Below are 12,063 nucleotides of genomic sequence, written 5' to 3'. Positions count from 1 at the left end.
ATTCTTGTCCAGCACAGGGAACCTATGCTAAGTGTCCAGAGACACAAATGGTGCTCCAACGACAGAGAGTCTAGCAAAGGGGTCAGAGGATGGAGGACGGGCTGGGAGAGAGGAGATCATATAAAGATTTTATAGAGACCTCAGGGGCGTCAACAGGGGTGTGGGAGGTGTCTCTATACGGTGGGGGATGTAAAGGAGCAGGCACCCCAGGGTGGGTGCATTGTCTTCAGGACTCCACGGACCACAGCCCCACAGAGGCATGAGAAGTGGGCACAGAACATCCGCAGCCGGGGAACCCACCCCCGGGCTCTCACTGCAGCCAGGCAGGTTCATCTCTGTTTATTTTTTCAAAACAAAACTAAAAATCACCACTCAAAATATTTGAGAAGAGTGCTCAATCACAGTTAAAAGCTTTATGTAATCTGCAGTCAGAACATCACAGACTGGGGGGCAGAGACGAGAGCTTCTGGCCTTGCTCCACAGCCTGGGCAGCTGAGACGTCTCCCTCTCCTCCTTCAGCCTCCATTCCTGTTCTCTCCGTGCTGCAGCCCAGGCCGCAGCGGCCGGCCCTCGTCTGCTGAGGGGCGGCATCCACAGACGAGACGATTCAGTTCTCCACTGGGCTTCCCATCTGATCATCTGGCACCTCCCTCCCCCAACAGAGGTTCAAAACTGTTCACAAAGAAGGCAGGCAGGTCAAGGCCCGGCACTGATGTTGTCAGGACGAAGACTGCAAGGCAGGTCTGGCTCTGCATCCTCACCTGGAAGGGCTAGCTCCCTGCCCTCCGGGGTCAGAGGCTGGAAAAACCGATTTGGTGTCATCATCGCTCATGCTTAATGTTGGCTTCAGTTCGCTCCAAGGTGACCCCGTCACCGTTCCGAGGGCCTTCCTTCTTGTTCCAGTCCTTTTCAGTGTAAAACTCAGCGAGCACGGGGCAGTGCTCAGAAGCCACTCCGCCCCAGGACCAGTTATCTGGAATCCAAGGGTTCGTGAGGCCTTCTCTCACAACAGCCCAGTGACCTGAAGGGGGAGGGAAAAGAGACCCAGAGATGAGGACAGGGGATGCATGGGGTCACAGGCTGGCAGGTGGGGGCCGACCTGCATGTCCCCAAGCTGGGGTTTCCTGACAACTCTCCTCAGCTATCTGGCTTCCCGTGCAAACAAAATGTCTCGGCCAATCTGATCTTCTGGACAAGCGAGGGTCTACCATTCAGGCATTGAATGTACCCTGAGTCCAGGCCTCCTGCCCATTCACATACCCGTCAGCCTATGGCTGACCTCCTCCCCACTACGTACCTCTTCTAATCTGACCAAAGAGGTCTAAGTGAAGGTCCTATTTCACAAAGCAAAGACAGTAAGGGGGGGGAAATAAGTTCTATAAAAAAGGGTAAAAAGAAGAAAGTCACAGAGGTTTATGAGAAAGTAAAGGTATTTTAAAAATAAAGACTCAGAAACAGATGATGCGGGAGGTACATCTGAAAAACGATGAAATCAACAGTGACAAAAGCGAGCACAGAGCAGTCAGCACTGCTGTGGCCTCAGTGAGGAGCAATGTCGCGGGGTAGCGTAAGGGCACGAGGCCTGGGTTCTGCCCCGACAACAGTTCCGTGATGGCGGCAACTCCTCCCTGCAGCCTAGATTCGACAACTTAACAGCAAGGGGACAGATGAGGTGCTCTCTCATCTCCTTCCACGGGCGCCCTCCCGGCAGCCCGGGCAGGTTGCGCCGGCCGGCAGTGCGCTTCTGCAAACTGCATCTCGCCTCCTCTGATGCTTGTCACTCCCTAAGACCCACTTTGTTTGTCCTTCAGATCCTCTCATGACACAGTCCAACAGGAAACTGGAGCCCAGAGAGAAGCCGCCTGAGGATGTGAGCCCTGCCGCATGTTAGCGTCTCACGGGGGCCCTCAGCACTGGTACTTTGTAAATTTTTACATGTCCCCCTGAAGTATAATACGCATCCCTTGGTACTCAGGTTCCAGGCAGGATTGAGAACCATCATTCTTGTCTTTCATCAAAGGACCCTACTGTCGCTTCCACATTTCTGACTAATTGTTTCCCAACCTGAAGTCTGTTCAGCAGGTTATCGGTTTGGATGGTGGAGGGGAGACCTGTTTTTCAGTGCTGAGATTACTCACAGCATCCTGATTCTTGTGAAGTCTGTCAAAGCACTTCTCCCAGCCTACCGTGACACTATGTGACACATGTGCTCACCCCCCACTGCTGCTCCTCAGGGCACTGATGGCATGTCGGTTAACCTCAGGCCCAAACACGATGCCTGCACATGACAGGGCTTGTGGAATGTTTGCTGAATGACTAAGTGTCCTTAAAATTAGGGGAAGTTATCAGCTCATCTCTGAAGTGGGGCTCTGCTAGCCTATAACCAGGTTTGCTGGGACATGCTCGGTTTGCCCTGTTGTGGATCAGCGAATGCCTTTTAATTATTTTCATACCCTTTTCCCTTTTAAAAGTCACTCTGCTTGAATGATAATTACAGGGTCACCTAAACAATAACCCTATAAATGCCCACAGAGGTAAGGTAACTCCTGACTCCTGCTCAAACCAAACAGTCTGGAACCGTCAGTTCAGACAGGTTTCTCCCACCCCATTTCCAAACAGAAAGAACAAGTGACTTCTGCTTTACCTGTGAAAACCTTCTTTAAGCTCTTACTGATCCAAATGTTGTCCAGAGACTTTGAACCTTGAGGGTTCTTGGTGCTGATGTTGGTGAAGGTGTGCGCTGGGATCAGGTGGTGGAATTTTTCTTTCCTCAAGATATCATAGTCACTGCTATCTGGCCCCTGGCCGAAATCCCCTAAAACAATCACGTCTTTTTCTCCTGGAAGTGGAAGGAAGAAAATCAGGAATTCAGAGGTGGCGGAAAGTAAGCTCAACACTGAGCATAGCCCGCTGAAGCAGGGCTGTGATGCTCTGGTCTGACTCCCAGGGTGAAGACTGTGGCCTGGTTCTCATTCTCCCAATTTCTCCAAATTCCTTGTGCAAAATAATCCCCCAAAACTTTAAGAGTAGGTTAGTGATGCAGTTGGAAATAGGGGGGTGTGTGATGCAGAGATCACCTGTGTTCCAGCTCATGGGTCACAGATCTCTCAGCAGAAAAAGGCCTTAGGATCTTGCCCAGATATTTCACAAAAGCTCAACAAACATTTATTGAGCACAGAGGGAAGACCATGCGAAGACACAGGGAGAAGGCAGCCGTCTACAAGCCAAGGAGAGAAGCCTCAGGAGAAACCAATCCTGCTGACCCTTGATCTTGAACTTGCAGCCTCCAGAACCATGAGGAAATAAATTTCTGTTGTTGAAGCCTCCCAGTCTGTGGTATTTTGTTATGGCAGCCCTAGCAAACTAATACAGAGCCACACTGGGAAGCTTTTCTCTTTATTTTCAACATTTCTCCCCTAGTTTGGGTTACACTAGAGTAAGTGGGATAGTTATGAAGTATCTCCCAAAGCAAGCAGACATTCTGAAAGGACAGCGGACCCGGGCGAGGCTCTGTGGAATTCCCATCAACCCTGCCTGACCATCGCCTCCTGTCTCCAGGTTCATCTCAGGGAACCACGTTATCATGGCAGCAGCATTTCCATCACCCCTTGCAAGGGAGGCTTTAAGGAAAGCGGTTCACAGACAAGGGCCACACGTATCTGAGACACTCAGCCAATCTTTTTCCTTGACACGAGTATGCTTCTGTGGTAATGGCTAGAGGGAAAGCTCAAGTGAAATGACACAAGCCACCAGCAGAGGACACTGGCGCATTGCAGATGCCACCGTCCTCCAGGGGACATAACGGACAAAAGGGGACGAGATGGAAGCCTTTCCTGCAGCTCCACTGTGTCACCAACAGAGATGTGACTGTACCCCTCAGGCTAGATTCAAACAACCTGGTACCCAAAGCAGGGTGAGAAACCTGCCTTGAGAAGCCACTTCCAACACAAAAGCCGACTTGAGAATAACATTAATAACAACTCACACCTGGCCAGTGTTCATGACCGTCCACTGAGCCCTCCCTGAGTGCCAGGCCCTCTCTGCAGGCAAGAAGCTGAGGCTCCAAGAGGCTGAACGGCTCACCCAAAGTCACCGAGCCAGCCCTCAAATCCAGGCTCTTAACAGAGAGCCAGAATGGAAGAACCACGAGGATGTGGACGGCTGTTCATCATGAAACCCCAAGGGCCTGGAACAGTACCTGGAACAGTGTCTGCTGCGTGGCAGACACTCGATAAATACGTGTGGACTAAATGGATGAACGTGGCACAGGAAGTACCTCAGAATTAAGGTGCCGTTTAGTTTTCAAAGAAGAGAAAGATGCTACCTTTACTGAATATCAAAGAAAACTGAAGGTTATGAAAGACTGAGGCAGAAGGTTCCCATATAAAGAGGCAGGTTTTCATTTGACATAGACCTGGAAAAGTTTGGGCCAAAAAAGACAATCCTGAAACCAGGAGAGATGCTGGTGTCAAGGGTCAATAAATCCGGCTCTGCCTAACAGCTCTCTGAACAGGCACATCCAGGACTCAAACAACTCATCTTCTGTCGGTTAAATCGGCGTTGGTGATGATGTCGAGGCAGTTCTTGCCTCTGAGAATCCGCAGGTGTGCAGAGGCCTGAATTCTCCCAGAAAGCACCCACCTGGGGTGGGCTCCTCAGTCGTTCCCTCAGTTCCCAGGAGTGAGGGGACAATGCTCAGGGCTGCTTCCCTCAGGGTGCCTGGATTTATAAAATGCCAGAGACAACAGCAGGCGCCAGTGCCCACTGAGGGATGGTCCTACCCGGATGTTCAGCATTACTCCGTGCCCTGTTTCACCCCTGCTGAGCTCACAGAGCAAGCCCTGGTGGGGTCCAAAAGAAGAACATTCCATCAGAGGACCACACCACCCGCTGACGTCAACAATGTGGACACACATTCCAGACCGAGGCAGAAAGGCCCAGAGTTTGCTAATCACATCGGTTCTGTTTGCTCTGATAGGAGTCTGTGGAATAAAGGCTGAGTCTCTGTTTTAGCTGAACCACCTCTGCTACTATTTGCCCTGTCGCACACTGGGCAGGCTGGAGCACCTCCTGAATCCTTGGTCTGCTGTGTCACCAGCTAACAACTGGATATTAATTATAAGCGGGGGGACTCAGGGAACACGAGTCCGTCCCTGAACACATCAAGGCCGAGCCAGGCTGTGGGTCAATAGTCCCTTGGCAACTCGGAACAATAACCTGCCCAGGTTTTCTGACAAAAACCTGACCACTCCGTGGCTATCAGAGAAAACAGCGAGGGCCTAAGGTCATCAGAGAAGTTATGAACTGGCGTCTTTCCTTTCTGCTAGGGATCTAGAATAATAGAAATGTCCACAGGTTTTAAAAGCTATCAGTTCATCCTTTTTACTTGGTTAGAGACTAACCATAGGTGAACAATTTCCCACAGAGTTACTCCGTGGATCGAGTATCTCAGCTCACACACCTTTCTGACTTTTTTTAGCCCAAAGACTCATAAGCTAAGTAGAAGGCTGGTCACAGCACATCCTGGTTTAAGATGTAAGTTGCATATCAATGTTCATAGCAGCACTATTCACAATAGCCAAAAGAGGGAAACAACCAAGTGTCCACTGATCGATGAATGGATAAACCAAATGTGGTACACAGATACAGTGGAACAGTATTCGGCCTTAAAAAGGAAGGAAATTCTGACACACACTACAACATGGATGAGCCATGAAGACATAATGTAAGTGAAATAAGCCAGCCACAAAAGGACAATATTGTAGGATTCCACTTAAATGGGATACCTAGAGCAGTCAAATTCATAGAGACAGAAAATGGAATGGTGGTCACCAGGGGCTGAGGGAGGGGAGACTAGGGAGTTATCATTTAATGGGCACAGAGTTTCAGTTCGGGAAGATGAAAAAGTTCCAGAGATGGACGCTGGTGGTGACTGTAAAACAATGTGAATATACTTAATGCCATTGAGTTGTACACTTAAAAATGGTTAAGTTGGTAAATTTTACCTTATGTATATTTTATTACAATAAAAAAATCTTTTTTAAATGTAAGCTTGTAGTTTGACTGAAATATTTTTTGTAGCAGAATCTTCATGAATCACCCATTGTGAGGGGATATTTAACAAAAAGCTTAGAAAGCTAGAGAATATCGGCCAAGACTCAAGAATACGGAAAAGAATTCCAGGCTCCAGCTGTAAACCCTCACCTAGAGAAGGTCAGCGCTCTGACAAGCCAAGCCAAATTGAAAACATCCCAGTCCTTACAAACGCCGTGTCAATGTTTCCTTCTGGTAAACTACACACAAAAAACCTTCTGTATTGTTGGAGGCAGAGCCTGGAAAACAGAGAGCCCACCTTTCTTCTGAAGTTCTACTCTTTTCAATGTTCTCTTAATTCCTCTGGTATTTTTTGAGTCAACTCATGTCTGCTGAGCTCCTACTGTGTGCTGGGTACTTCCACAGACAGTAACCGAGCCCCCTGGGCACGCTGAGAGGTTAGCGCTGTCAGTTCCCCCATTAGATGGGCTTGAAGTGGTGTGGTGACTTGTCTGAGGTCCTCCAGCTACTGAAGGGGCTGAGATTAGAATCCAGCCTTTCTGAGAGCTTCCAGCTCCTTCAGCAAAATCTGCATCCCGCCAGGGAGAAAAACTCTTGACTGCTAATCAGGACGTTCCAACTCCCCTTGTCACCAACTGTCTATCCTTCACAAGAGCACGTGCAAATCTGCAGGTGGCCCCACCACAGTGGCACAGCCAGGACAGCTCCCCAGGAGGAGCTGTCACAGGGGAGGATGTCATCACCCCAATCCTTTCCATCAAAGAGAGGCTGAAGAGCCACAAAGCCTGTGGAACCCAAATGTGAGGCCCACAGAGACAAAGATGTCACCATGCACAGGGTGGCCAGGCTTCACAAGGTGCCAGGGGTGTGATCGTCTCCTGTGCCCTCAATAGGCACGGCTGCTGCTGAGCGCCAGCCTAAGGGATGGGAGAGACGCACGGAAGAAGCAACCCCCTGCCTGCCCTGCAGAAGTAGTAGCTGTTGGCCCAGCCACAGAGAAAAGCACTTTCCTACCTTTCAGGGTTTCCTGCAAGGTCTGTGCGAAGCTAGCCAAGCGGTGGCTGTCACTGTGATTCTTGCTTGGATTCTCGCCCCCTGGGAGGGTCAGGGTTGCCAGGTGAAGGTTCACCAGGGTCAAGTCATTACTTCCCACCTGGGCAACAGGAAACAAAGCAACAGGGATAGGCTTAGATGCTCAGATTTCCTGTATCCACCACCTCCGACTCATGAGTAGCTTCATGTACAACGTTGACAACGGTAAACACAAACAAGGCCAGCTCACACCCCAGGAGATAACGCAAGGCGGTTCACTGTAAGATTTTCCCGAGGGCCCTGCAGGATGGAAATCTATCTTGTTCTATCAGCTCACCCCCCACATTACACTCCTACTCTTCCTTAGGGCCTGGAAAATTGGGCACAGCTAGAAATGTCAGGTTGGTTTTTTTTCCTTCCTTCCTCCTCCTATAAAGAAGGAGGTGGCTCTAGCTCTGGATGTTAACAAAGACCTGGGCCCCTACCTATAGGGCCAGCCTGCCAACCCCCTGCCAGGACCCACTGCTGGGACCTGCCTCCTTCCCCACCCACACACGTGCCACCTACCCCTCTGTGTTCTTTTCCCTCTGGAGCCCGCTACACCTCGATGCTCACTTTCATCTCATTTCAAACATGTCAAAAACGAAAGCTGACAACTCGACAACTATGATACACAACTATCTACCAGGGCTTTGGGTAGAAAAAAGAAAAAGAGGAAGATCGGCAACAGATGTTAGCAAAGGGCCGGTCTCCCTCAAAAAAAAAAAAAAATTATGTATTACAAAAAAAGAGGGGGGGCCAGCCCCATGGCGCAAGCAGTTAAGTGTGCACTCCGCTGCGGCAGACCGGGGTTCACCGGTTCGGATCCCGGGCGTGCACCAACGCACCGCTTGGCAAATCATGCTGTGGCGTCCCATATAAAGTGGAGGAAGATGGGCACGGATGTTAGCCCAGGGCCAGTGTTCCTCAGCAAAAAAAGAGGATTGGCAGATGTTAGCACAGGGCTGATCTTCCTCACAAAAAATAATTAAGAAAGAAAGCTGGCTGAACCCGGCAGCACAGGATGTGCCCCAGTCCTGCGTCCCCAGGGTGGGTGCTTGGTGTGCAGGTGCAGAATTGTGAAGGCAGAGCTGGTCTCCAGAGCACTGCGGCATTGCTCAGCTGCTCCGGGTCTGGCAATCCTCCCCTTCCGTTCGCCATGGCAACAAACACCAAACACTGCCAGGAGGGAGTGGGTGCAGGGGAGCCCCCAGGAAGTGGAGGGTGCTAGTTTTGTCCTACAGACGTGACCTCAGTTTGCTATCACTACCACCTAGCACGGTGAGCTCTCTCTGCAGGTGCGACTCTGACCGCAGAGGACCCGCCTTCAGGCCATGGGCAGGGGAGCCCTGCCTGGGGAGAGAAGCCGCGTCTCTGTACTGTACTTGCCCGGCCTCGAAGGTGACATGAAGTATAGCAGGCTGAGTGCCTGTCTAGGGGATTGCTTTATTTAGAGGATTTGGGCCAATAATTTATGACACGGTAGCACTTTCTCATTGGCCATTAAAAACAGCCTGCCTTTTAGAGACACTGGCTGGTTCTGGCTGTTGCCCTGCTTGGCCAAAGCCCACAGCCACTTCACATAAAAAAGGGACCTAGAGTGGTGTTAGGAGGTTTTAAAGATGACACCTGGGTGATTTACACATCAGTACCATAAGTACAATCCACAGACAGCCCCAGCTGTGTGTGTGCACACAACCCCAGCAACTCTGCAGCTGCAGTGTGTGAGGGACATGTGCTTGGGCTAGAGCCCGGCCAGAGCCAACACAGCCCCCCACACACGGGCTGGCCCAGCACCCAGCTAGCCAGGCCGCCAGAGAGAAAACGTGCTGGGGTTTGAGGCAACTCTCAGGCTCCAGAACTGCTCTGGGGCCCACAGAAAGGGGAGGGGGGCGGTCCCAAACATCCAGCAGGTGCTTGCTAGGCTCTGCTAGGCAAGAGGCCACTCTTGCTGGACCCCGTGATTTCACAGGTGAAGTGCCATGGGGATAAGGTCAATTGACTGCTGATTGGTGATCTGTTTTGGCTGCTGGCTTCTCCTTCCTGCCGACCAGCTTCTGTTTGCTGTTAATTAACACTTCCCAAGGGCATCCAGGGGAAGCAGAGAGACAGCTCAGATCCGTCTGCTTGCTGCCCCTGACTCTGGTGAGACAGAGACTCCAAGCGCGTGAGGGTTCATCTGGAGATGTCGTTATGGGGCTGCCCTGGCCCCACAGCCCAGAAGCTTCTCCCAGACCCTCTCCAAACCCAAATGACGCGTTGATGGTCCCCCTTCTCTCTGGTAAGGAGAAGGGGCTCCTTAGAGCAGTTCTGCTGCCCTCTAATACAGCGATTCCCAAATGCCTGACCTCGTTACCCAGCGCCAGGAGGGCTGAAGCAGCACTGAAGGTGCTTCTGAACAACAGACAGTCCAGTCCCTATCCCAGAAATTCTCTATGTCTGGGGCAGGGTCCTGAATCCTGATTTGAATAAAATCTCCCTAGGTGATTCTGACGTGTGTCAGGTTTGGAAGCGGGCCACCTGATCTCCTTCCTGCCCAGATGTCGGAGTTACTGGAGCTCAAGTCCCCCCAGATCCCTCTCACTCCTGCCCTGGGCAAGTTCACCAGCCCAGGGAACCCCAGAGTGCATGCTGACCCGACCCCGAGAGGGATATAACTGAGGCAAAAAGATGAGGCTTCCCTGGCTCACAGTTTAGAAGGGGGCTTTTTCCTCCTTTTTAGAAGTAGACCTTCACGGTGAGTGGAGCAAGTACCTTGAACTTGGCGAGGTATGGACTGGGACCCGGGGGCCTCCTGTGCCCGTTGCCCGGCGAGCTCTCCTGCGAGGCGGCGTCTCTCAGCTCCACTCCGGCCGCTGCGTCCCACAGGAATCCCGAGAACCCAGCCCCCTGCGGGAGAAGAGGGGGCGTGAGTGTGCAGAGGGGTCTGTCTTGTGGCCGGGCTCAGCCCGAGCTGGGGGAAGAGGCATGAGAGGCCAGGAGGAGACGGGGAGAAGCAGCAGGCTCTGGGCTCTGTCATGAGATTACATGCACATGGGCTGCTGTGAAACAAAACTTCACCCCAAAAGCCACAGCACGTTCTTCCTTATCGTCCCCCCACATTTCCCACACTGCCAATTCCAGAGCTTTATGTGCAGCCAGGGGTGCCCGGGCTCTTCTCTTTGGGGGTGGGGTTGGAGGAAGCCCAGACTAGGCATAGAGTTATCTTTTTAATCATCTCACCCCACGAGATAGCCACTCATACCCCCATCTGCCTGACGAGGACTCAGCTGCTCAGAGAGGTTAAGTAACTTCCCTAAAATCCCACAGCTGGTAAATGGCAATGATGAGAATCAAATCTAAGACTCCAAGGGGTGAGTTTTGCTTACAACTGGTGCCTAGCACCTTGTAAATGCTCAATAAATATTTGCTGGATGAAGGGAGGTGGGAGCTAACAGTCCCAGTGGTTTGGAACTGGTCAAGGGCCCTCCTCAGGGGGATGGGGCCCCACACAGGGTTCTGAAGCCCCAGTGCAGAGCCCTGCGAGGGCAGGCAGGTGGGGCAGACAGACAGGGTGGTGTCGGCAGGGCCCTGGGGCCTGGTGCTAAACCCTTCCACCTCTGGCAGTCAGAGGGGCCACTATGAATCTGTCTGCTGGGGCCTTCTGGAGGGAGGAAAGGCTTCCCCTCCCACCATCCCAGCCTCTGGAGGCTCTGTTGCCTAGGCGGGATCTGCGGTGTCATCTGAGGGGCCAGCATGCTCGTTGCGAAAGAGGAAGTGACTTTACACAACTTGAGCAGCCTCTGCAGAGCCTCTTCAGCTCGGGTCCCAGCCACACGCCTTGCTGGGCTCAGCACCTCGACTCAACGGGCATATGTGGAGGAGGAGAAAAGGAGTGAACAGGGGAACAGTGTTCTGCCTGCTGTGCACTTTTATATTTTACAAGGATGGACTTGCCCACTCACTGGAGAGAGGCCTAGTTTAAGAATTGGAAGATCTGGCTCTCAGTCCCACTGGAGTCAGCCGTGGGACCTCAGGCAAGCCGCTCTTTCTCTAAACCTGCTTCCTCAGGTGTAAAGTGAGGAAAATATAGTGAGCAACTTGCCCTCTCAGCATCGGAGGGTTAATCCCCTGCCCTACTGTTTCCCAAGCGGCAGTGCCAGAGTAACCTTCCTAAGTACGGCTCAGGTCACCTTCTGTGTAGAAACCTTAACTGGCTCCCCACTGCCTGAGGACCACTCTGGGTAGGCACCTTCCCGCTCAACGCTGCCTTTCACACCTGATCACGTATGTTCCCAGCAGGACTGGGCCTTTCTGGCCTCCACGCTTCTGTGTGTGCTGTTCCTTACCACCCTTCTGACTTCACAATCCCCCTGACTTGGGTGGGCCCCTACTCCTGAAGAACAGCTGCACCTCCGCGCGGGGCAGCGGAAGGGAATCAGGCATTAGAGCCAGAGAGAGCTAACTGGGTTTGGGCCTGAGCCCACCTCACATCAGCTGATGACTTCTGGGCAAATCGCTCCATCGTACTAGATCTCAATTTCCTCATCAGCAGACTGCCCTCCAGCTGTGGGGCGAGGACTCGAGAACTAAACAGAAGGCGCCTGGACGTCATTTTAGGCCTTGGAGAAACAGAGCTGCTGCGACCACTTTCTTCCGTTCCTCTGGGGTAGAGACTGAACACTGGTGACTTGTAGGTATAGTTTGTTAGACCCAGACAGTGTTTAAAAGTTTTTGGATTATCTGCCCATATTTAAAATTCTGGACATTTTCACATTAAAATCCAGATATCTGCATCTTTTGAGAGACCAGGAGATTGGTCCACACTGGGCCACAACCCTCCATGCTAACAACTGGGTGGACCTGGTCCCAGCCGCAGCCTGAGATAGGCACGCACTCCCAGCACAACCTGGCCTGGCCGGCCTGCCGCCTCAGGTGCACCCTGCCAGGCCCCGGCCT

The 12,063-nt window shown here is 51.9% G+C and overlaps 1 protein-coding gene across 1 annotated transcript in view; it reads right to left on the bottom strand.

The window, feature by feature from the left end:
* Nucleotides 1-323: 323 nt before the first annotated feature.
* Nucleotides 324-12,063, bottom strand: part of EEPD1 (endonuclease/exonuclease/phosphatase family domain containing 1) — a 108,977-nt gene continuing 97,237 nt past the window's right edge. The window contains exons 5-8 of the mRNA XM_004418829.3: nt 9,880-10,014; nt 7,069-7,207; nt 2,645-2,839; nt 324-1,021 (exon numbers count right to left, since the gene is read on the bottom strand). Of these exons, the coding sequence (XP_004418886.1) occupies nt 822-1,021; nt 2,645-2,839; nt 7,069-7,207; nt 9,880-10,014 (669 nt within the window). The 3' untranslated portion in view covers nt 324-821. The remainder of the gene's footprint in view (nt 1,022-2,644; nt 2,840-7,068; nt 7,208-9,879; nt 10,015-12,063) is intronic.

This window comes from Ceratotherium simum, chromosome 1 (assembly GCF_057802395.1).
Source record: "Ceratotherium simum simum isolate JZ-2026a chromosome 1, ASM5780239v1, whole genome shotgun sequence".
Lineage (NCBI taxonomy): Eukaryota > Metazoa > Chordata > Mammalia > Perissodactyla > Rhinocerotidae > Ceratotherium > Ceratotherium simum.
This window is presented reverse-complemented; position numbering and strand designations above follow the sequence as displayed.